Source organism: Pithys albifrons, chromosome 14 (assembly GCF_047495875.1).
Source record: "Pithys albifrons albifrons isolate INPA30051 chromosome 14, PitAlb_v1, whole genome shotgun sequence".
NCBI lineage: Eukaryota > Metazoa > Chordata > Aves > Passeriformes > Thamnophilidae > Pithys > Pithys albifrons.
Window position 1 is genome coordinate 9,768,443 of NC_092471.1, and position 26,129 is coordinate 9,794,571.

General features: G+C 40.2%; 1 protein-coding gene across 1 annotated transcript; it reads right to left on the minus strand.

The window, feature by feature from the left end:
* Positions 1-91: 91 nt before the first annotated feature.
* CUL4B (cullin 4B) lies at positions 92-25,232 on the minus strand. Its single transcript, XM_071569197.1, has 20 exons — positions 24,124-25,232; positions 21,438-21,553; positions 16,863-16,966; positions 15,933-16,002; positions 15,464-15,537; positions 13,673-13,835; positions 13,483-13,572; positions 13,112-13,194; positions 11,995-12,062; positions 11,138-11,256; positions 10,208-10,400; positions 9,079-9,183; positions 8,665-8,775; positions 7,838-7,923; positions 7,188-7,295; positions 6,830-6,943; positions 5,785-5,890; positions 5,537-5,709; positions 4,841-4,993; positions 92-3,660 (listed from the first exon to the last, which is right to left on the minus strand). Exons 1-20 carry the CDS (start codon positions 24,659-24,661, stop codon positions 3,565-3,567), a joined length of 2,670 nt encoding a protein of 889 aa, XP_071425298.1. The 5' UTR covers positions 24,662-25,232; the 3' UTR covers positions 92-3,564.
* Positions 25,233-26,129: the final 897 nt, after the last annotated feature.

A 26,129-nucleotide genomic window follows, 5' to 3' on the forward strand; every position in this document is an offset into this window, starting at 1 on the left:
AAGCACAAGCTAAAGAATTTAAAGAAGCCATAAACATTAGTAAGCCAAAGATACAGAACTTGGGAGTAAGAAGGCATTTTACACACAAGAGTTTATCAACACAAAACTGTTTAATATTTATTAAATGACACAAAATACCTAGATAACAGACTCACTCTCTGAAAGGACATGTATTTACATTATTTACCAACTTAAGAAAGACTCTCTGTACCCATATCAGACTTATGAAACATAAAAAAGGTTTTGCTGCTTTTTGCATCAAAGGATGCAATGGTGATACATGCCCTGTTTGCAAGTCTGCATAAACTATAACTTTTTGATGCAGTGAAAAAGCACAATTTCAAATTCTGGTAGCCGAGGGAAGAGGCTTCTGAAAAGTAACAGGGTTAGTTTTCCCCCCACTCCAGACACACTCTGAAGATTGTTATACAAAAAGTATATTACATTTTTGAATGCTGCTGTACTCTTACATTAGTGTAACATTTCAAATAAAATATTCTCCCTACTTTATGAGAGCACTAAAAAAGATGGTATTTGAACATTGTTTTAGATGCAATTTTTTTCTTTGAAAAGAAAGCATTAGGGCAAATGATATGTCTAGGAAAAAATGAAAGGCTGACCAAAAAAAAAAAAAAAGAAAAGAGAAGGGAGCAGAGACCAAAGTATGAACAAAGCTAAAGCAACTTAATTTGCTAGGGTTTGTTTTTTTTTTATTAACTATTTACTTTGGCACCTTTGTGTAAACTATAGAACAAAACAACGTTTACAACACATTTGCAATTACAGCATTTAAACAAAATGGTCACTTTTGAAACCAGCCAAGACAAAAAAATAGTCCATTTATGGGTATAAAGATTAAAAAACCTAAAATATATATTTCTAAGAATAAACTGCAATTTCTTATGAACAAGGTGCTATAAACTGCATGCAAGAGTCAGGATTAAAAATGTGTGGCCATACAGACAAGCTGTGTTCTAGCCAGATGAGTTGTGGTCCAAGCCCACTGTAGTTTTTTCTTACAGAGATATATATGGCTCAATAGGCAGGCACATGATCCCAGCAAGAAGTTGCAGAGCTGTACGGCTAGACGACAAATCTTGGCTGCAGCTTTGTCATTAACCAGGAATGAGTGAGACCTTAGCAGAAGAGATGAACAAGTTCTTGGGGAAAACCCATGAAGCTACAAGGAAATGCCTTCTCCCCTCCCCTTGCTCACTCCCTCTCCCGCCCTGGCCAGGGTTCTCAAAGTCCTTTCTTTGGGTTGCTTTAACTCGATTGCGCTTAAGGTCTGCCTCGGGTTGTGGAGTTCTGATGAGATCTGTGGACATTTTCTATATAGTATTTTCTGCATTTAAGCTACTGAAATAGATGGGAGAAAATGAAATAAACCTACAGACCTTTGCAGTTAGTTTGACTGAATGTGACACTCGTAATGAGGGAGGATTTCACCAGAACGGGCATTTAGACATGTAGTGGTGTCAGATTTATATGCTACAACAGACTGAATGGAACCAGTTCAATACTGATATTCATCACCTCCTGTCTCCCAAAGAGTTAAGTCTTATGCTTCTTCTCCAATTATCTTTAAAAGGAATTTTTATTGGCTGAAGATACAAAACACATACAAGAAAAAGGAACACTGAATGCAAAACACAGAAGTTTTTTTTATGGTGGGGGGCATTCTTTCCTCCCCAGTGGATCTCTATTTGAACTAATACTTGAAGATTTGCAGGAGCAGTCTTCAAGTTTCTTACCACGTAACTCTACTGTCAGTATTTTTCTCACAGAGGAAAGGGTGGTCCTGGATGTCTACCAGTGGTTGTGCTGCACTAGTGTCAAGGGATGAGAAGGTAAATTTTCTTCAGATCACTGAGATGTATGACAGTTAGTTGAGGGTGACTGCAAATAATTTAGTAGGAGAAAAACCCCACACTTGCTTTGCTTGTCAGCTGAAGACTGCATAAAAAAGAGCCTGAGGGAAAACACAGCTGGAGAAGTATGGAATTAAACAGTAGATAAAAAAAGCAGTAAGGATGGGATGTGTCAGATAGAAACACACACACACACACACACACACTCTCACACATGCGCAACCCTGAATGTGGGATCACAGTGATAGAAGTTGTAGGTCAGAGAGAGCTCAGTTACACTGCCATTAAACAAAGCTAACATCTGGCTTTCAGGAAACATCTGGTATTCCTCAGGACTATCAGTGCCTGAAACAGGATGAGGTTTTTCATTGTGCTCTGCAACACAGCTGATCATAGATCTAAAGCCTGGCTGGGTAAGGAAGAACTTTATGTGGAGGAGTTACCTTTTCTACTGACACCTTTTTTCCATATATTCCTGGCACACGCTGCTCTAAGCAATAAAAAAAAATTGTTGAAACAAAGCTCTACATTCAAGTGACTTACTCTCCCATGTCTTATAAAGATGCAAAGAATGCTCTCTGGTCATCTAAGAAAATATATTTTAGATGCCTCGTAGCAATACTTAACTTTCTATATGAGAGGTAGGCTTCTGGGTTCTAGGAGGCCTGCTAGGCTCTAGGGCTGAGTTCTTAAAGCTTTAAGTTAAAGCAATCCAAAGCAGGGCAGTCTTAGAAGAACTGCCCTGTCTAAACCTTGAGGTTAATTCAAGTTTAGAATGTTGCAAAGCAAAACAAGTATTAAAATCCATTTGCAATTTTTGTTCTTACAGCTTTACCACAATAACAGTGTGGCTTTTCATAGGTATCTGTAAATAGATTCTCTTTTCTAGAGTATTGCTGCCAAGAGGTGAAGGCCTCCTACCCATGACTAGTAAAAACTGTCACTTCTTCCATTATGGCTGTTTTATGCTTAAAATTCCCAAAGGTGAACACCAAGTCTCACAGGCAAGCCATATAAATCTAATCTGAACTTGTTTTGTTGTAGCAGTTATTTAAGAATGGTGTTTGTATATACAGTATATATGCCCACACTGCAAACTTTATACATTGTTTTATACTGGTACCATTTTGTCTTAATTGTGACCAAGAATATTTTCCATTAGATAAGCAATAAGCATAGCTTGGCTTATTCCCCATTTTCCCTCCCTCAAGGGAAAAGATCCAAGTGTGGGCATCAACCAAACCAATGGTATGTATAACTGAAATGCATTCTGTACAGAAAATTAAAAGTTTGCATGCAGTTTAAGCATTTTAAAGGCTATTTTCTTATATTAATTAACCTTCTCTTTCCATTTAAAGATGTGAAAGACATCTGTCATATATCAAGGGACTCCTCTTCAGACCCAGAGACAAATGGAATCACAAAGACCAGGTACTTCCTTTCAGCTTTCTGCACATCTTACTAAATAACATGCAAAGAGTTCAACAGCATTCTTCTTAAAATGTAAATAGTACTCTTTAAATGGGCATGTTAACCACTGAAAGAAGTCCACTCTACTATACTTTTCCATTACACTGCTTTCATTCAATCATCGGTAGTATAAAAAGTCAATTAACAGGATCAACAGGCTAGTTTATCCACTGGCAACTGTGTAGGACACCAAGTGTGCAGTAAAACAAAGGCCAACATATGTTTATGCAATGTAGTTGTATTGATTCGGGTTTTCTTTATCTCTTTCCATGTAGTCCCTGTCAATTAATGATTCTATTCTCTTCTTAAGGTCAGCAGGCTGTAAAATAAAGCACATGTCAGCATTATTACTTTACAGTCAATGCTTTTTGGTTCTTTCTTTCCACTTAAACCAAGTGTCTGTACTGTTTAAGATGACTGAGGAAACAGAAATCAAGGTTTGAAATAAAATAAATCCTCTAAAGTATCACAGCTTCTAAAGTCTGCAATGTATAATTGATGGAAGAGAAAGTTACAAAATTATCTTGTCACCTGCAGCTAAACATAGACTTTTTATAGCAGGGAAAGATATTTACTGCTGTTTGAACTGAACTCTAAAGAACTGCAGTCATGCATCACATACCAAAGCGTTTCTATTTCTGACTTTTAGCCGGTAAAAGACAGTACAAGTTTCAATTCTTGATGCAAATAAGTTTTGCAACAGTTTGGGTGCCCTCTGATTTTGTTGGGTGAAGGACTTTATAAAAATGCCTCATGATAAAGAATGAGGAAAGTAATTTAGTTCATCTGTTATATTCCTACAAAGCCCAACTGCAGCTTAAGCAATACTTACAGGCCTGCAGGAACTCAACATGGATGAGATGGCAACATGGATGAGATTCTCAATCAGAATGAGATGGCAGGACCTTTTATTTTACATTTCCATTGACAGAAAGCCCATGTATTTGAACTGAACAATTCATCACTGTCTATTTGAAAACCCATTTCCATTTGTACACAATAAGCTGGCCATTTTATATTTCAACTGGGGGCTTCTTCAGCTTCGAGACATTGATCAATATTTTAATTTAATTCTTATGTACGTGTGTATATACATATTAACCAGTATAATCTGTCTAGAAAAGCCACTGTACATTTATTGATTACTAATTTAATAAAAAGTAGCAACCAAATTAAGAATGTAATGCAGATTTGGTTTTGAGATCTGAAGCATTTTTCTCTTGTGTCCAAGAATGCCTTGCCAGAACACTGCAAATGCAAGAACAGCAGTGGACAAGGAAAGCCAACTGCACTCTTACTGCTAAGGAACTCCAGGGCTGAAAGTCTTTGGAAATAGGTTTAATTAGCAACTGGCACTTCAAAAATTCCTGAAAGTGAGTAGTTGTCCTTTCTAGTACTAAGAAGATGAGTGGTTTAGACAGAAGCACTGTTTAACTGAGGGCAGGTCAGGCAGTATAAAAAGAACTAGTGAAGTTTTAGAACAAAAGTCAGTACCACACCTTGACTGGGAATTTGAGCTGGTTGTAGACCTCTGACACGAGCAGGTTGTGACTCAGTGTCTTGCGCATCTTCATGATCCGTACAATGGCGGCATCAATTTGGTACTGCCGGTCCTGGAATACTCTCTCTGTAGTGCTTGCCTGTTCCTCTACCTGAGGGACCCATTTAGGAAAGTTTCAATGAGAACACTGGAACTGTCACAACAATTCTCTGCATCCCTAAGACAATTCTCGGTGTAAGACAGTAAGATGTTGTCAAATATCTGACACAAATCCTTTACAAATACCAGGACTGATTGTCTATTACAAAAACCACTGGTACAAGGCATTAAAATCTTTGCACAGATTTAACACTGGATGGCTGTCAGGGAAAATTCACCGTGAACTTGTTTCTATGTTCACAAAATATTCAGTAAAGCTCCAGGGAATGATAAAGGATGAAAAGAACATTCCCTAATTGGAACCTCTCCTGAATAACCTTATTTAGAGACATCTAGCATCACTGGTGTCTTAGTATAGAAGCACACATTTAAATCAGCACTGTTAGGTACTTGCTGTCATCCAAATTACACATGTAACTTTGACAGAGATATCAGAATGTACATCACAACTGAGAGGAAAAAGGCTTGTACATGGGCAGGCAACAAGATTCTTAACCCAAGGAATCCAAACCCCAGAGGATTAAAAAAAATATACCGTTTCTTTCATCTGAATTTGGTTGATTTTTATCCTGAAGAGCTTATGTCTGAAATCATCATTACATGTGAATTTATCACCATCTTCCACATCTTTGCCTTTGGGGCTTTTAGTCAGTACTCTGGCTTTGCCACAAGCCAGAGATTGAAGTGTCCTTCTCAGCTCTCCATCCTCTAAAGCAGAAACAAGTTGTTTAGGTTTTTTTCAGTAAGAACACTTGGAAGCAGTTGGCTGTTTTCAATACCAACCTATCCCAGTGGCTTGTTTTATCTCCTCTAAACTGAACTCCTCTCCTTCATTAAACATGAGCAGCACCAATGTCTGGAACAAGGAGACCTGAAGTTCTTTTTTGCCCTGTCACAAGGGAAATAATCAGATATCACCAAGCTGGTTTTTTTGGGGTGAGGGAGGTGGAAGAAGGGTTGGAGGGGAGGGGATGAGGGGAGAGTAAGGAGCAAGTCACTATTGTATGTCAATTATTTCACTTAAAGGACATTTTTTTTTTTATTTGAGAATATGAAGGAATAGAAGTTACTGGTCATCTTGTGTTTACTATGAAATGTAGAACAAGCAACAGGTCACAAAGCTGGACTATTCTATCCTGTGACAAAATTCACCCAAGATCTGCATCAGCTTACCCAGGACAAATCTCAAAGCACTGAATGCTTAAAAAATTACAATTTGAGAGACTTTTAAGTCAAAGTCTAATACGAACATTAGTTTTAACAAGCACAGTATAATGCACTACAGAATCCTGGAAACAACTTTGATAATACTTGTTTAAGCATTAACATTTTTCTGACAAATAGAAGTGGAAAACATTTCTAAGAAATTTCATGTCCATGAAGTAATGCTGAAGAGGAATAACTGGAAACCCTTTTAAAAACAGTTGTGCTCTTGTACAATCCAAAATTTTTCACTACTGAAATAAAGAAAAGATGCTTAATGCTGTCAGATGAACTAAGGTCAACTAAGGAACAGCCCCAGTTTTTTCCTCCCCACTATAAAAATTAGTGCCATTTTCAATCTGGAGCTAAACCCACTGAGTATTGTTCCCAATAGTATCCAACAGGAATTTTTTCCCCAATACAGAAACTGGGTGCATCTTCTTGGACCTGAAGACTTTATTTCAGAAACTACCAACTCTGGAAATGATAGCAAGAGGTTAAAAGTAATTGCAAAACCAGTGCTGTTTTCAATCACAACACAAAGAAGCTTCCTAATATAACCCGAAGGTACAACCCAGACTTAGAATTGACAAAGCAACAGGAGTAAGAGAAACAATAGACTCACCTCTTTAAATTCTGCTTTTAGCACACAGTGTCCTAGTGTTGACTGCCACTGAAGTTTCCTACCACTGTGTTTTCCTAAATAAAAGGTCTTGAAAATCTCCTGCAGTTTTACCATCTAAAGAAAGAAAAACCCCAAAACACTAAAACACAGTTTCTACTTTAAAAGCATCCTTCCCTCCTCCACAATCAAGTAAGCCTTAAATCAAGAAATGATGAAAGGAATTGCAAGAAAACAAACTTCATTTAAAGAAGACAGTTCTGCATTTTTTTTCTCTATGGATATTTAAAAGGAAGCTGCAGTTGATCCCAAGAATCATTTCTGAAAGGCTGATACTTGTACAACCCCTCTGTGTTCATACCTCTGGGGGCAGATGGACCTCCATAGGCACGTAGGTTGGCCAGTAACCCATAGTCAGAATATTCACTGTTAGTTCAATGTTGCCAGGGACATTCTGATTTTGCATATACTGCAGAGAGAACCAACACACACTGAAATAAAACCGTATTTATTAAACATATTTCAGGTAGAACTGAAAAGTTAGAATAGGCATTGCAAGAGCAGAGGAGATGAGTGACCTTATGACACTTTTGCTATATAAACTGCAAGTTGCATACATGAAAATTAAGAAAAGCACTTTTCTGAAGTTCTAAAGACACTTCCATGTAGGCAGAAAACATCAAAAGCAGTGTTTTAGCAGACTGATGTGAAGATCTACCAAAATTATGTGTGACTGGAGCAGACAATGTTAGAATTTGTTTGAAATTAAAACATTACAGAACTGCCAGAACTAATGGGCAAAACCTTACAAGTCAGGCAGCAGAATATAGTGGTGCTAAAAATGTTTTAGAACTGGTGTTAAAATGTGAGTTTACAACTCTTTTATTGCTACAGGTGGTGTTTGGTTTGTTTGTTTGAAGAAGATTGTTTCTGGTTTTTCTTTTGTGTTGACCAGGGAAACCCTTAATAAATTCAGTACAATTTTCAAAAGCTCAGACTGTGCCCAGGTACCTGTTTGAATTGTATCATGATGTCTTTTGAAAGCTCCATATCTTTAAACATTCCTTCAAGTTTGCTGGTGAAAGCAGCTCCACATTCTATAAAAGAGAAAATGTAAATCTTAGTAATTAATCTTGTTTATTTTCAATGCCACAGAATAATTATTCTAAACATCAGAATGCACTTTTAAGCAAGAGAGCCTATTTCAGCAGATGCTCTTACATAAAGACCTGGATTCTAATTAAGGTACAGATTAAAGTTATGAACAAGAAAGGGGAAAATGTTTTAATGTGGCAGCTATTTTGTGACCCCATTGTTTTTCCATGTGGACCTGACTGTTCATCCTTGGCCTACAGTGGCAGCAGTCACTCATATGACAACTCTGATCCCTACCAGCTGCCTGCCAAACTGTCTCCTGATGGCAGAACAAGATCAAGCTCTAAAGCACTTTCTCTCATCACCCAAAGACTCCATGACACAATGAAGATCAGACTAGAGGATCACTAGCCAGCAGCTTCGTGTTCCAGGCCTTATACAAGGTGAACAACAAGTGGAAGTCACCCCTGAGTTCCTTGAGCACATCACTGATTTACTCAGCAGAGAACCTCAAGCTCAGCTCTATCCCACAGGCCAAGATACACTTCAAGCTCCTGGGGTTTGGCTATTGCTGTTATAATCACAAAACTAAAAGCAAACGAGTCTCCTCAAAACCCACCAGTCCATTTCAGATTTGCACAGGAGGTTTTTGCACTCACGTGAAGGGGAAATATTAACAGCACTTGTGGGAAGGCCTGTTAAAACAGTTACTTTTAAAAGAAAGCAAGCTGATAGATATTTACCATGTTTGAGTTTGGAAAGCATAGATTTTTCAGCATCTACTGATGCACTCTTCCCAACTAATAGTCTCTTTGCTAGATCTTTTTTATAAAAGGCCTCAAAGACATCTTTTCCTGCAAGAGATGAAATTTAAAAGTGATCACAAATCATTGTTGGTTTTTAACAAACATTACTTACAAGAGGCCCAATTCAAAGCTCAGTAAAAAAAAGGGCCTTCACATGAAGATTTCCACAGGTTTTGAGTTAGGTCTTGTTACTGACATTTTAACAGACAATGGATTTAAACAGCACAACACCAACAAACCATATCCACATGGAATGAACACCTGAAAATGCAGCTGAAAATAATTTCCAAGTACCTTTATGTTACTGATTAAACAACTGCACACGCCCACAAAAAAAATCCTAATACTTACCATATATGAATCTAAATATGATCATAATTTTATCCAGCATTTTTTCAAGTTCTTCATCAGTAGCTTCTTTGTTGCCTGCACGAAGCTTTGAATCCACATATTTAGCTAAAAGTGTTGAAGAATAAAGAGTTTAGCATATGCTCAATAACACAATGAAACAAGAATTTATAAATCTAGTATTGTGAAATCTTCAAAATGTAAATGACCCTGAAATCACTTTCTATCATTTCCATCAAAGCAAACTTGATATCTTTTCACAGAGGCTATAAAGTTATAAAAACATTATAGCCCAACATCTTTTTTTTCAGATAAGGAATTACTGTGTCGTAACTTTACCAGCATACACAATGTTAAAAACATTTTTGCTTATGTAAAAAATCCTGGTCTATATTGTGATTTCAAAGCAAAAAGTCACTGGTCTTGACAAATGTCACAGATTGACATGGATATAATAAAACAAAAAAAAAGTAAACCAATTATTTAAATGTGTTAACTATATTGCTGAATTCCTCTAGCAGATTACTGTTTGTTTTAATTTCAAATGGTCTGGTAAGCCCATTACAGTCAGGGAATTAATGCAAAAAAAAGGAGGGCAGAAACCATCACTCCACAAACCCAACAGCACAACCCACTGCAAAGCAGGTATCCTTCACTGCGGGGGGAAATGATTAAGGAATTGGAAAGTGCAGAGTGCCAGGCATGGAATGCACAAATCTGTAGATTCAACACATCCTCAGCTCTCTTCACTTTCCCATCTTAAGCCACAGACATCTGTATAGCCCCAACAGCTCCGTGCATGTGTGTTGGTGGCACAGTTATGTAAGCTGATGACAAAAATCAAATTACTAGCAGTATTCTCACATCTGGACACCAGCCAATTGCTGGAATGCTCAAGTTCTGATGTTCTGGATTTTTCCATAGCCTATCCAGTGAACAGATAAATAGAGTTAGTTCTTGATATTTAATGCCATCCTCTCAAACAACTCCCTTGCATCAGGCAGCAAAGGAGATCCCCAGTTTGACATTCACTGTGCATGTATTAACACACAATTCCAGCATATCCCATCTGTCAGCTGCATCAGCAACTCCACACCTGAATTCTGACATGGAAGAAATGGAAGAAAAATACCTATGAGTTCAGCTGGCTTATTTGGTCTTTTGTTAATGAATGTTTCAAAGGCTTCTTTCATGGCATTTACAAACTTTTCATTCTTGAGAAAGCAAACATCAATAATATGGTCAACTTTGTCTTTAAAATCAAGAAGTTCTTGGACCATGGTTTTGTCTTTTTCTGGATTAATTACTATGGTGCTACCAAATGCCTGCAAAATAAAACATAACTTTCAATTAGCCTGAATAATGAATTTAAATGACAAGACTTCTAAAAGCCTATGAAGTATTTACTATATAATCATTCCTGGGGTTTGTATGTTGATTCAAAACCAATTGATAAGTGAACGGGTTCAGAACTTTTCTCTGAAGAAATGAAGTTAAGCATGACAAAACTAACACACCCTTATCTGCATCCTCAGGTTTTACACAAGTAAAGCTCCCAATAAACTCAGATTTTATTTAACAGTACTCTTATGCCATTCCAAAGCCTTCCGTTACAACAACCATACTTTCTGTGACATTTTCCCTGATAAAGAAGATGAAACATCTTAACTGGAGTATTCAAGTGCTTTTTGAACTGTAACTGGTTGGTAACTGAAGCTACCACTTATTCTGGCAGGAAATTTATCAGGAAGCGACATTCTGTCATTACCAAAATAACTACTAGAGAAATACAGTTGTCCCCCAAAACTAACTATAAGCAAGATTATAACCTCCAAATTTATTTAGAGTTCAGTATTCAACTGAAGGTTCAGGGCTAGAACAGTTACTGTACCTTTTCTGGAACATTTCAAAAGCTGTTTACGTGCATAGTATATGCAAGAAGTCTTTAATTTTAAGAAAAATGCAATAGTTTATAGACATGACTAAAGTATCTGTGCTTAAAGTCCATTGATACAACAGCAGTATCTGTTCAGAGTTCTAGGAACAGGTAGGTTCGAGGTACCTTTATGTACTCAATCCAGTGCTGCAAGAGAACCTGAACTCCACCTCTTACACGACTGAACAACTGATACAGAAGAGACAAGTCTTGAATTCGGTTTTCATCAAGAAGGTGGTTTAAACCTGCAAATGTGAGAATTTCAATAGGAATTTAAAACCAGAGAAACCCACAGAAAGCACAGCTTATAATTACAGTAAGAGACCTCTTCAAACCCAGTATTTTTAAATAAAAAATTAGTGATGGTCGTTTGTTTTTATTTTTATTTTAAGCTACCTAATTTAACAGCAAAATACAGAATAGCTGCCTGAACCAGCTCAAACCTTAAAACCCCTGTTATTGCAGTGGATATCTTAGGTTACACATACTTCACATAACATCCTTATCACAACACCTTTGCTTACTTCTGCTTTACTATTCTTTAAAGATTTTAAAAGATCTGTAGAAGTTCCTTGGCCAGGCAGCTCTGAGCCTCAACTCCAGCTGTAAAATAAATTTTAATGTTTGAAGGCAGGGAACTTGGAGGAATATCTTCAGTGTTCACATTTTAACTTCTTAGAGCACAAGGCCTGATGTGCCACAGCAAGGTTCTAAGAGAGCAAGTGCCTTGTTCTGGCTGTCCTTTGTCTTTGCTGTGCATCTGAAGACAGCACAGCATCTCCCTGCCTTCAGGAAGGAGAAGGGGACTTGCCCTCTTGCAAAATGGTCAGTGGCATTTTGTGAACTGAGGAGCAAAGGGTGTTAAAGAAAAATGGAGCTTATGTCCTCCCCCAGCACCTGAAGCCACCACTTTCTCTTTCAGCAGAGGAACTGAAAGCCCCAAAGCAATAATTAGAAACGTTTCAATAAAGAAGAAAGATTACCTTTCTGAAGAATGGCTGTTAAATGTTCACCTAAAAGTTGCTTTTCTACAGTAGCAATTAGTGGCTTCCTGCAGAAAAAATTATTAGAATTACTTTTCCTTTTCCCATTATTGACACTTTTAAAATCCTTCCTTTGAGATTAAGTTAACTACATTTTCATTAGGAGTGCTCTAATTATATGTGGCCAAGGACCTAAAATGGTTATACACATATTTATTGTTTTCCCTCCCCAGTAAGCAATCCTTTTCCTGTTTGCTGACTGATGATTTTAATTCAAATAATAGCCCTGTTGTACATGACCTATAGGCAGCTGGACAATGATTCCATCAGGGAAGAAGTCGGTCAGAAGTTTGTCTAATAATATACCCACTCCTGATTTGTGGGAGGAGAGTCATGTCTTGGAAGATAAACCAAGGAGATAAAAACCCCTCACCTCAAGTCAAGAGGTATTTAAGCAAAATAGGGAATTGGCCACTAATAATGGTGTGGAAGAAGGAAGCCACTAAACAAGCTAAATGTTTTTAACAGCTGAGGAGGAAGGAAATAAAAATGTATGATGGTAGCAATAAAACACCTTCCTCTCAGAGATCTTATTAGTGACCTACATTTTCTAGGGTTTCATGTCAGGAGAACGTTTCTCGTGTTCTACTAGTCATGACCTCCACTTGATTGTGTTTGAGGAAATCCTCCCTCTAAGCAGAGATTGAGGAGTGACATTATTCAGTAATTTCCCAGACTCCATAAAGAATATGCAAATATTTTAATGAAAATATTCAGAGCCTTGAGTTTGAGAATTCTCTGTTCTGGGTCCTATCTTTCTCAGCTAGAACAACAGTTGATTACCTGCATTTCAGCAAAAAAAGAGACATTTGGACTGGGAGTGGCAGCCTATTTTTTCACACAAATACCCAACATTTATGTCAAAATAACTAGTGACTTAGAAGAAAAGGCTGTTAGCTGTGAGAGCCAAGACAGTGTTTCACTGTAAACATGGAATTGTGGGAAGTGAAAAGCATTTGATGGTCAGTCAATAACTGAAATAAATTGTAGCTATTTAAATGGCCCTCAACAGAAGAGGAGCCAATGAAGTAATACCATTGGCAGAGATTGTACTTACTGTGTGCTCTGATCTAAGTAAGTGATTATTCTGTCTGCTTCTTCTTCCAAGCGCTTGTTGACATGGTGAAGATATTCTGGAACCTGAAAATGCCAGAGTAGTTTTGTATATTTAAAAAAAAAATCAAAACAACCAAGAGGGGAAAACCAGAGAGACAGCACTGCTCTGGCAGCAGCAGCAGCTCCAGTTTTAAGCAGAAATCATCAGCACTGTTACTGAAGGCAACTGCACGTGCATTTCTTTTTTCAGAGTACTGGAAAACAAAGGCCACATTATTGCCTTGTACTCTGGCTAAGGCAGCAGAAAAGTTGTTCTCCCTGACACGTGCTTTGTCATTGGGCACAACAAATACTGTTAAACATTCCAAATACCTCTCGTTCCTGCATAAGCCTCTGTCCCTCTGCTGCATACAGGCGGTTCGTCTCTTCCAAGAACCTGTGCTCGAAAGAGTCCTGATAAATCTAGGGAAACAACACGAGAGCAATCCAAGGTAAAGCTTATTGAGCACTAAATAAGGATTTGAGCTATTTATTGGTTTAAAGGTGAAACAAGTTTACTCACCTGCAAGTCAGAAAGCATGCTCAGAAGGCTCCGCAGCAAACTCCTGTCAATGGCCTCACCATTTCTTTCCCTCTCAATCAGCAGCAAAATGCCATCAATGGTTTTGTTCTGAACCTTCTGATCACTGATTATATGAGTTCTGAACAATTCTAGCCCCATATCCCTAGAAAGACAACAAAGACTGCTCAATAAATTCCATAGGAATAAACCCCAGATATCTCTATTATAACACTTGATTCAGATCAAATAAAGAGACAGTACTAGCATTGCTCATTCCTCTGCTCCCGAGGCACTCCAGATGAACAGATACATGAACCCTACAACCAACCATGACAAAGCATGAACAGTAAGCTACAGGTTTTAAAGATCAATGCAGACATTTTTTCCTAAATAACCACATAACTTTTGCAACATCTTTATTTTTCGTTTGGTTTGACAGGATGTTGGGACAGCAGCCTTCATTAGAAAAGAATAATGTCACCCTGGGTTCCAATTCCACAGTTAAGCTGTTGGACAATATTCCTTTTTGTCCATCACTTACTAATCTGCAATTCTTAGGCAGGGCTTAGAAGAAAGAACTCAAGTGATGTGGAAGACAAGGATCTCTGCTCTGACAAGAAGCGCAACATGAGCCAACAGTGTGCCCAGGTGGCCAACAAGGCCAGTGGGATCCTGGCCTGGATCAAAACTAGCGTGGCCAGCAGCCCCAGGGCAGTGACCCTTCCCCTGGACTCTGTGCTGGGGAGGCCACACCTTGAGTGTTGTGTTCAGTTCTGGGCCCCTCAGTTCAGGAAAGAGATTGAGGGGCTGGAGCGGGGCCAGAGAAGAGCAATGAGGTTGGAGAAGGGACTGGAACACAAGTGCTGTGGGGAGAGGCTGAGGGAGCTGGGGGTGTTTAGCCTGGAGAAGAGGAGGCTCAGAGGTGACCTCATCACTGTCTAGAACTACCTGAAGGGAAGTTCTGGCCAGGTGGGGGTTGGTCTCTTCTCCCAGGCACTCAGCAATAGGGCAAGGGGGCACGGGCACAGGCTCTGCCAGGGGAAATTTAAGTTGGAGATCAGAAAAAAATACTTTCCAGAGAGAGTGCTCAGGCATTGGAATGGGCTGCCCAGAGAGGGGGTGGATTCACCATCCCTGGAGGTTTTTAAACTGAGATTGGCCATGGCACTGAGTGCCATGATCTGGTAAAGGAACTGGAGTTGGACCAAGGGTTGGACTTGATGATTTCGGAGGTCTTTTCCAACCCAATTGATTCTGTGATTCTCTGCTTTGGGTGTCCTTCACAAATTTCAAGCTATGGGTCTAGACACTTTAGGAAAAGTCAGACCCTCCAATCTCTGGCAAAGGAATTCAGGTGGTTCCAAAGGCATGGTGGTGCATATACTAATTATTAAAAACATAGAGGCAGAAACTGAAGTCCCAAAAGAGAGTAACTTGCTTTTAAGTAACTTTTTAATTCATAAACTCTTACAGAACTTGGAATACTATGTATGCTAAAGTCAGTAACTGGGCACCCCAAACCCCTGCACTTCAGTTGTTGACCAGATCTCTTCCTTTAATCGTGCAAATGGAGGCTGGTATCTCCTCCCCTGAGATGTGGGGTCACAGCTATTCTAGAACAACCCTGTAATTCATGGCAAAAAAATTAAACATCTCCCTTTGCAACAAAGATGTGTGCATTTGTCATGTAATTTACAGGTCACTACAAAGCTTATATTAAAAAAAGTATCTGAAATCAGCAAGATATAGCTTTAAATGTACCCCAAATAATTTTATTCTTTGTGCCCTTACCAAATAGATGGCAGCATGGAATTCTGAAGTACATAAGTTCGATCCAAGAACAAAAAGATACTTCTAATCATAATCTGTCACGAGAAGGAATAAAACAGCCACAGTCATTTTACTCCTGAAACTAAACAACAACAACAAAACAATCCCACTGAGGGGTTTCAGGCAGTGCTTTCGTTCTTAGACACTGCTGTTTAATGAACATCTGCCAATCCCAGCAGGATGATCAGTGTGACACGTAGCAAGTTTCTGTATAACAGAACAGCTTCTTTAAAAATAGATATGAAAGAAAAAGATTCACACAAAAGTGACAGTGAGGAGTTGGGGGTGGAGGGGTGTGTCCAGTTCAGACCAATGTGTCTGAAAACAAACTTCAGGCAGAAGACATTTCAGAAGTTTGAAAAGGAACAAAGTTACACAAAACATAAGCTGCAAGGCAGGTGATTTTCCTCTAAAAAGATAAAAGACTTACCATTTGTCTGCAGTGATCTTGCCAACATTTGTCTATTTTCTTTAGAAAAAGGACACTATCCAATGAATCCATGAAGAAATCATTAAGAAAATCATGATTAATAAGTAGAATTTAATTTAAAGGCACTTAACAGCACAACAAACTCACCTAACTCCCAGAAAAAAACAGTTAACTTCTTGCAACATTTATAAAAAGTGTCCTTGTTTTCACAGTCAGAAATCACAATTATGTGAACAAATTAAAAAAAGTATCTAACTCCTTTTGAATGTTTTGTTTAATCTGCCATCCCTGGGGAGCAGAACAAATATACATATCCCCACACCTCAAGAACCAACAATCCCAAACACATATAAGAGCCCACCACTACACAGACACCACCATTTCAGCTCATGTTAAGAGGTAACATTAAGAGATAAATTTTGTCCTTGAAATTTATATTCAGCTCACTGCATAGTTCTGGTACCAATTAGTACCTGCTTAACAGGGTCTTGACCTGATGAAACTCCAAAGTTTTGAAAATAAACAATTCTGATCATCAGAACCTCACACGTGCTGCCAGACCACCAGTGCTTTTCAAAAAGAAAACAACTACTTGTTGGAAGACTCTTCTGTTTATCCAAGCATGGCAAGTTCAGCTTAAAACAGCAAATACAGCCTTTTTAAGCCTTCCTGCAAGTCTAATACAAGTTTTTTGAAGATGTCAAGGTGTTTCATAAATACCAATGAAACTTTCTCACAAACTTTTCAAATGGTTATAAACATAAATGAATGAGTTGTGTTCTCTGATGTCCCTCAAAAATGTAAACAAAATGATTTATGCAAAACCTACAGATTACCATGGCCTAATGCCATGAACTAGTCAAAGAAATCCATCACCATATACTTGCAGGTAAAATAACTTTGGCTTGTCAACAGCTAAAAAAAGGATATTCTCTGAATTGGTGAATTTGTGCTTTAATGTGGTCTTCACAGATCTGTCTCAGTTGTTTGTATAAATTTGCAGAAATCTTGTAGGAGCAGAGATTTTCAACTGCCTGAAGTAAAGAGAAACGGATACTAAGAAATCTGTTTATATTCTTATAAGTGGTTGCACAAGGAAAGGGAGTCCCCCTCCCCCAGACAACCACGGAATTCTGATTCTCACAGCTTTTAACATAGTTAACTGTTGCATACAAAACAGCAGAGAGACAGCACTGTAATGGTGACTGACAGGAGACAAAGGCAGGCCACGAACAGCTCACACATTATCCATTTCAGCTGAGGATTCACCTCTCATGCAGAACTGCAGGACTGGCATCTCTAAGAACAAGGATGTTGGTTTAATGTGTTCCAGCAGCTTGCTGGGCTTCATATCTCAAAGCAGACACTTAAGGTCTTAATTTTATTAACTGCTGTGCTCTGCAAGTCACACTGATACCAGTGGAAAAACACTGCCAGTTTAATTTCCTTTTGCAGTCCTTTCCTTGACTGAGCTTCCCTTGACCCCAAAAGTACATACAGACCTATCTAATTTATCCCCATCCACCAACCCATGCCTGAATATGTTTAGTTATAATCCTGAACATTAGTAGCAGGACTACATTCCAGATGTTTTCAGTGACAAATCCCAGATTTCCAGAACATTATCAAGTATTAGAAGAATTATCACTGTGCTTCACACCAAGAAGTGAAAAGAAGTTTAATAGTCTTGGAGACTGATCAGGCAAACAATCATTCTCAAGCCCCTAAATGTACTTCAAAACTTTTCCAAAACTCACACCCATTGACCAGATTTGGAAAGCACCTGAACAACTTTAACTTTTTGCAGACTGGTGAGAGACACAATATATGATTATTCTGTAAAACACCTGCAGAATCTAGAGGAGAGGTATATGTGATTTTCAATTAATACTTCTTGCTATTATTTATTTATTGGAAAAGACTTCAGTTGCCAATACAAGCAACTCCTGGAGGGGAAAAAACAAAAAGAAAAAAAGGACTGGAAGATCAAGTTTGTTCCCAAGCACCTGCAGCAACTGTGCAGGAACCACCACAGCTCAGGGGCACACAGAGCAGATCTACTCCATTACACTGGAGTCCTCCTGAACATTCCCCACCAGTCCAGACAGGCACCAATAAAAGCAAAACAGCTAAACAAGGAGTTCCTTGATTTATCCTGGGATATCAACAGCAATTATTAATGAGTGCAAGTGCACTATATCCAATACTGGCTCTAGGACATAGAGAAGTTAAAAAAAAGCCCAAACCAAAACCACAAACCAACCAAACCTCCATAAAAACCAAAACCTCACAACAAAACCATCCCAACACAACAGTAACAGCAAACCCCCCCTAAACCTGCATGAGCTTACTATCAGAAATAAACAAGTATAGCAAAAGAGTGTGCCAATTAAGACTAAAACAGATCTCAATGATGATTATAAGGAAAGCCAGAATTATCACCCACGTACACACATCTTAATATTTGGAAATAGCAACAAGTTTAACGCTCAGCCTTAACACTTCAGAGCAAAGAAATGTGATAGGAAAATGCAGCCTGTAGTTCAGTGTTCAGAGCAGGTTATGGGCTCTGCTCAACTCTATTCCACTGTTGTGCCTCTAGATTCAGGCAGCAAACCAGGAAATAACCCAATACTTCAATTCAGAAGAATAAGGGGATGAAAAACAGCTTGAAGAGCCTGATTAGACAGTCAGCAAGTGCAGTCTTGCTGGGTTTCTCCATTTCTTCCACTTCCTTGGAGAAGCCAACAGAAAGCTGGGAAGGTGTTTTGGATCAAACTTGCCTGTCACCTGTGGAACCACCATTAGTGTGGCTTCGACCCCCAGCCCAGGTCACCAGTGGCCTTTCCTGGACCTCCATCTCAAATACCACCAAACTGCTGCCTGTCAAACAAGTACTACTGGACTCTGCTGCTCTAAATCCTTGAAAGAATCAGCTTTTGCATTGCAGATGGACAAATGCATAGGATTAACCTTTAGTGAAATAAGTTAACCTGTATTAGTATACAACTACTTTTTGGAGTGCTCATATAAAGCTGTGCCTTTGCATTTGTGTATCAGAAATTCCAAAGTGTTAAACACATCTCCTAGGATTGAGTGTTTAAACATCAAGTGCAAAACTTTGTTGATAACATTCACAGAAACATTTAAATTTGTGAATTTTGTTCAATGGGCTTTTTCTTTTCAAGAGGTTAAACTTTCTAAGCAGACAAATACAAAATCTTTTATTACCATCTGTTTTACAAAGCATAACACCACTCCAATAGTATGCTTTGCAAATTTAATTACTCACAACAATAATTGTATCAAAAATTCCAAACAACTTTAAGGGCTCTAGTTCACAAAAATTTCTTGTCCAGAATTAGTGGAAGTGTTTTTGATCAGGTAATCTGTGCCCTGAAGATGGTCAGAAAATCTGAAGAAGTGTCACACTTCCTTTGTGTAGCAGGCAGGCAGTTGGGGTTTTGGTTTGGTGTTTTTTTTTGTTTTAGTTTCTTTTTTTTTTTTAACTGCAGCATCCACACCTGGGTTAGTGTCCTGAGCAAGAAAAAGAGCTGAACACAGCTCTAATGACAGAAAAACAGAACTTCCCTAAGTACTTAACTCTGATTTAAAAAAACAAACTACAGCTCTGGTACTATCTAAGTGAAATTATTCTATGAAAGAAGCTTTTAATTCTGTAGCACTTCAGCTTCTCAAAGATCTGTATCATCTCTCTTGCTGAGGAGGGACAAAGTACAAAGCTTGGGTCCAGCAAAGAAATAAAGCTTCAAAATGTTTGCCCAGTGGGATTTTCCAACACAGATGAGTTAAACCAAACTCAAGAAGTTTAACTTCATTAGAAAAACAAGTATCTTCTTTTGAGGTGTGCAGCAGAACTTTTGCAGACTTTTGCAATTCCTGTCTATGCTTGGACAGTGGTGTCTGCCAAGTCATCTTTGGCATCAGATCCATTTCCCAAGCAGCTGTTCAGAAATGGCATTAGTTTAGTTAGCATGTAAAAACACCAGTGATTCCTATTAGTACTTTTAAATCAAGACATTTATTTTTAGATTTAGGCAAAAAACCCAAAAATTTCATACTTGATTGTACTCTATTTCACAGAGAAGTATCTAAGTTATTACAATGTTGAATCATTGAGACTGAAAACAAAAAAGCTTATCTTTTGTTTTCTGACCACAAGCAACATTAAATTAAGCCTGTGGTAAGAGCAGAAATTTAAGCAATAACTGTGAAACAGAAGCAAGGAATTAAATAGAATTTTGTATTTAAAAAAAATTTTGTATATTCTTCAAGCAAAGTTACTCAGTCCAGAGTAAGTAACTTGCAATACCAGCCAGTACAGTTGGTTGGAACTTGTTATCAATTTCACCAAGTTTTGCAAAAGTAACAATACTATGTATTACTCTGTTGAAAACCCACTATTTTTAGTTAATTGATTGAACATAAATTACTAGAGTGAGCCTAAGAATGCATTGGACAGAGGAACTTTGCTCCATGAGGAATGGTAATTTATCCTTCCTTAAATCTGTCCCCAAACAGGATTTTTGCCCCATATACAAATTTAACTTTTGCTGAAGAGGGGAGGGGAAAGAAGAAACACTAAAGAGAGATGGTGAGAAGGCTACATACACACAAAGGAACAAATTAAACAACTAACCAGGTAACAGAGGCTTTAAAAGTAGAGTAAAAAGTTCAAGTGGTTCTTAACACCAGGCTAAAGCAGCGCCGTTGCCAGGCTGCTAAAACCGCAATACCGTGACGTGAGTAGGGAAAAGGTGAGGAGGGGAAACCTCCCCAGCACATTGGGCTGAAGAAGCAGAAGTTAGGCTCATAAAAAAGGATCAGGAAACACTGTTTAAGTTTGATCACTTCCTAAAACATTTCAGACAAAACAATCAGAGCTGTTGATGGGAGTAGATTTTTGATTCTGGGTTGTTGCAACCAGACAGATTGCTGCAATGCCAAAAAGGACAGTCAATAAAAATAACAAAGTTCATGAAGAAAAAATGGTATTCTATTCACATGCAAGAAGTCAATAAAAAGCTCCTGTTTTTAAATGATCTGTGATACTTGATCATGAACAGATACTATCTTCAGAAATTGTATTTTATTATAAATTGTCTTTTTCTTACCTAAACACTAATGTTTCAGGATGTCACATTTCTCCTCTAGCAGATAAAGACCATAAGCCCCCAAACAGAATAGGGAATAGAGATCCTTGCCTTATTTAATTCTTTTCAACTGTTACAAGGGAAACCATACCTTGGATTATGTTGTGGCAAGTAAAAAAAAAAAAATTGCGGAGTTCAACGTGAGGTCTTGTGCAATTTTTACTCATGATTTTAAAAATGGAGAAACTAATTGGTGAAAAGTTTTTCAATGACAAAAGCAATTATCAAGCAAAATTTCACAGTCTTACCACTGCATCAGAAGTACTTTAAGCAAAAAAATCCTACAGCAAAACAAAAAGCTCTACCCTGTCACTTTTTTTAACACACTTACCTGGTAGAGCTCTTCCAAATTGTACTTAATTGAAGTGCTGTTCTGGATGGCTTCTACAGCTTCTTTCAGCTTCTGCCAGGTTTCATCTGTGTAGTTTTCAGGCAATTTGGGTTTATCTTTAAAAGAAATTTATATATAAAGTTTGAGAAAGTATTTAGATAAAGCAGAACCTTTTACAGAAATAAAAGAATGTAGCTTTGAGGGGAAAGAGGTATGGGCTGATACTCTGCATTTGCATTTATACTTACATGAAAAACAAGCATTCATGTAAAAGCAGTATCTTATTTACATTTGAAAGAGTAAGACACTGCTGGAATTGAGAGTTGCTCTTCACATACACATCACAGAATTTGTAACCCAAACAGTAGGTGTGGTTTACAAAAATCACAATACTGTGCCTGATCAGCTCCAGAAGGGATAAAACCAGAAATAATGATCTACATCCTCATTATACTCTCACTACCAGGACAGCAGAGCCAAAAGAAAGTGAACATAAAGGGTGAAAACGATGGATTAAAAGATACAGAGTTGTGTGTATCCTTGTTTTAATTTATTGCTCATTAATTCTACTCTGTAGCAGTAGTTGGAAAGAAATCCTCAAGAAACGTACATGGAAACACTGCAATTATAACACAGGCTTTATAGTCCCAAAGAAAACCCTCCAATTTTAAAGCAGTCCATTTATGTCTCTCTTGGGTTTGGCCAATGGATATTTGTTAGTTAAGCCTCTTTTAATGTTCAAACAGCTTAAGCTTCACAGATCTGACCCTCTCCGTTATTTTTAATGCCTCTTCTCTAGAGATGCCCCTGCTCTGCAGGGCCCAAAGCACTTACATCAGGCTCAGATATTCCCCAGGTCACACCCTCAGAATACAAGAACTATTTTAAAATTTTGTGTGTTCTCATAAGTAAAGTGACCATTTTTTCTAGTAATCACATTCCCAAATGGAGAAGGAAGAAGGAAGTTTAGGGAGACAAACAATGCAGGCACATCCATGCCACCAACAGGTGAAACTGGCCCAGAGCCTGCACTCTACTGACTTTTACACACCTGAATTTTTAAGGTTTACGATTTCCTTAGAAATAATTAACACAGAAGAGTGATTTTTTTGTTGTTCTCCCAAGCATTTCCCTACAATACTGGCAATATCCCAGGATCTAGAGAGACAACTGACTACACACTATCTGTTTTCACCAGCAACTCCTGAGTACCAAGATTACAGATTTTAGGAAGTTATTTAAGTTGCAAAGGATGTTATTGCTGTCACACTAAGATAAAGACAATAATCTTATTATTCAGTTTAGTATCTGAAAGTAAATAAAGAGCAAAGCTGTCAGATTCCTGAGACATCCTTTTTAAGCAAGTAGTTCAAATACCAGTTCATAAGCAATGACAATCACAGCACCATGACATTCAAGAGATAATTGAAACATGGAGTTAACTCCCCTTAGAGATAAGGACATATAAACCAAAAAGTGGCCTTTCTTTTTCACTGTGATGCACCAGAAGTTTTAATTTTACAATAATCAGTAAAATTCAATGATGATGCTGTGATGGGCAGAGAACATTCCTGAGAACTGGAACCTTAAAGCAAAAAGTTTCACTGGGATTGCTGTAAAACATTACAGAGCACAAAATAATCCTAATCCTTACCTAATGCAACATCTCTACTGAACATTTGTGTCCACTGTGCGTTTAGAAACCAATTTTAATGCCAGTAAAATCTTTTACCCCTCCCCAACCCCAAATATGTGAGCAAAGAAAAGCAACTCAAGAAAGCAAACTATTGGACTATTCTGGAAGGAAGCAAGAGGCAGGAAGTAAGAAAAGTCCATTACTTCCCCACCTTTACAGTGACAAATGTCAGCATTTGAGCTAAGCTTTCTGCCTACACCTATTTGTATTTTTGCTTACTAGAAAATGAAGCAGCATCACAGGAGAAAAGTTTCACTTCTCTACTTCATTTAGTCTCTAGTAACAACACTTGAGAATCTCAAATGTATTTTTGAGAGAATTCATAAAATAATTTAAACTTGTAAAGTAAGAGTAAGTTAAGACAATTAAAAATTTCAGGGAGAACACTACAAGGAAAACACTCAGTAAAAATCTGAACTACCTCCTTTAAAGACAAATGGGGAAACCAGAAAGGAAATCCGCCATAAGAGCCTGATAATCACCTTAGTTTCAACATTTAAAACTAAGCACAGGCAGCTTAACCTATAAACAGACAACACGGATAGAGGCAAGACACTAAGATTAAGGGCCAATTAAAAAAAACCAACACAATCAGTGCAAAGACTTGTCATAAACTGGGCTAAAATATACACGAAGCCCTGAATCAGGATTACTAGAAAAGAGGTATCAAACGTTAAAAGTGTGAACAAAAGCAATTTTACAGGCAGGAAAACTTTCCATCTAACAGAAGTTAAGGCCTTCTCAACAGAGTGAAAGGAACCTGAAAACTAATTCCAAGCAGCAAAGTGTAGCTCAGGATGTGCACATGACTGGGCAAGCACGCATCAGAAAACATCGTTCTCCTTTACATAAGTTTAGAAATGTTCACCACAGAAAAGCATTTCCTGTAAAACCTGGAGCTATTTGAAAGGAACCGGTTTTCAGGCTGAAAACAAAACATGAAGTCGAGTGTCAGCTCCCCGTAAGTTGTGACAAATTATGGCCTGTTACCTTTAAAGTTCTTGATCACTAATTTCTTAGCAGAGCCAGGTTTACTGTTGGCGAAACTGGAAACAGTAGAGGAGGCAGCTTTGGTCAGGCCATTTGCATGGTGCCCCACAGCCACTGACGAAATTAAAAGGCTTTTGTTTTTGAGCTGTTGTTGTTGGTGCTGCTGCTGCTGAGAAGACGCAGCAGGAGAGGAGGAGGAAGAGGACTCTTCAGCCATCTTCACATCGAGTCCAATAAAATCCACGGAGTCCTCAAAGCGCAGCTTCTTCTGGAGGTGATGGTTGGAGGAAGCAACCCCTGAGGAGGAGCACGAGGAGGTGCTGATGAGGGAGGAAGATGAGGAGGAGGTGTTTTTGGAAGGAGAAGAGGTGCAGGAGGAAATGGAATCAAATTCTTCTTTCTCGGAATTGCTGTTGCTGCTGTTATTTAACTTTCTCTTCTTGCAGGAGGAGCTGCTGCTGGTGTTACCATCAGTGGCAGGTCTGACCTCCTGGGCTGCAGCTGGGGGGTTGGGGGAAGAGAAACCTGTGGGAAACATGAACACACAGAAGTGAACAGGCTGAGGGGCATCAAATCCTTGTGGTGTGACAAAGCGAGGGAGAGTTTTAGAGTCAGTCTGTGCCTCTCGACGGGGTGTCTCTCAACTCCTCTCTCTCATCAGTAGAGTCCTTCCGTATTCCCTCTCCTCGTTCTTCTTTGTCGGAGGGATCACTTTATCTCCTCTTCCCCTTTATTACTTTGTTTCTTCCCGTATTTGTCTCTGCCTTCCTGCTTCTACTCCTTTCCCAGTGGGGCGCCTCCGTCCCTGCCTCTCGCCCCTGGGCTCCGCTCGGCTCTGCCCCGCAGCGGCAGCTCCCCCGGGCCGCCCGCTCCCCCGGCTTCTCCCCGCGCTCCCCTCCTGCTCCGGCCGCCTCGTCTCCGCCGAGCGCAGCGGGGCGGGCTGAGCGCGGCTCCCTCTCGCCTCGGCCGCAGCCGCCGGGCCCCGCAGGCTCCCGCTGTGGCCGCTCGGGCCGCGCTGCGCTCCCGGTGCCGGCGCGGAGGGTCCGGCCCGGCTTGTTATTGTCACTGCACGGCGGAGGGAGCCCAAAGATGGCGGCGCATCCGCCCGCCGTGCATGACGGGGCGCGGCGCACGGAAGCGGGGCCGGGGAGGCACCGCCCGGTACCGCCCCGGGGCCGGCCCTCACAGCCCTGATACTGCCCGGTACCGCCCCGGGGCGGGCCCTCACCGCCTGATACCGCGCTGGTACCGCCCCGGGGCCGGCCCTCACCGCCCCGGCACCGCCCAGCACCGCCCCGAGGCCCGCCCTCACAACCCTGATACTACCCGGTACCGCCCCGGGGCCGGCCCTCACAGCCCTGATACTGCCCGGTACCGCCCCGGGGCGGGCCCTCACCGCCTGATACCGCGCTGGTACCGCCCCGGGGCCGGCCCTCACCGCCCCGGCACCGCCCAGCACCGCCCCGAGGCCCGCCCTCACAACCCTGATACTACCCGGTACCGCCCCAGGGCCGGCCCTCACAGCGCGGTACCGCCCAGCACTGCCCCGGTACCGCCCCGGGGCCAACCCTCAACGCTCTGGCCCCGCCCGGCACCGCCCCGGCCCTGCCCGGCACCGCCCCGGGGACGGCCTGGGGCCAGGCCTCACCGCCCTGGTACTGCCCTGGTACCGCCCGGCACCGCCCCGGGACCGGCCCTCACCTCTCCGGTACCGCCCCGGGGACAGCCCTCACTGCCCCTCAGCGCTTGGCACCGTCCCGGCACCGAGCGGGGCTCGTTATCCCCGCGCCCGCCGGGCTCGTACCCATGTCCCGCCCTGCCCTCACCCTGCCCGGCCCGGCACGGCCCGGCCCGCCGGGGGTAACCGGGGCCTGCCCCGGGCTAGTCTCGGTGCCACGGCGGCGTTCGCTGCAGCTCGGCCCCGCAGCCTGTGGTCAGGCCCTCGGCCTGCTGTGGAAATAGTGTTTCTTACAGTTATTTATAAAGAATTATTTAGCATCAGTTTT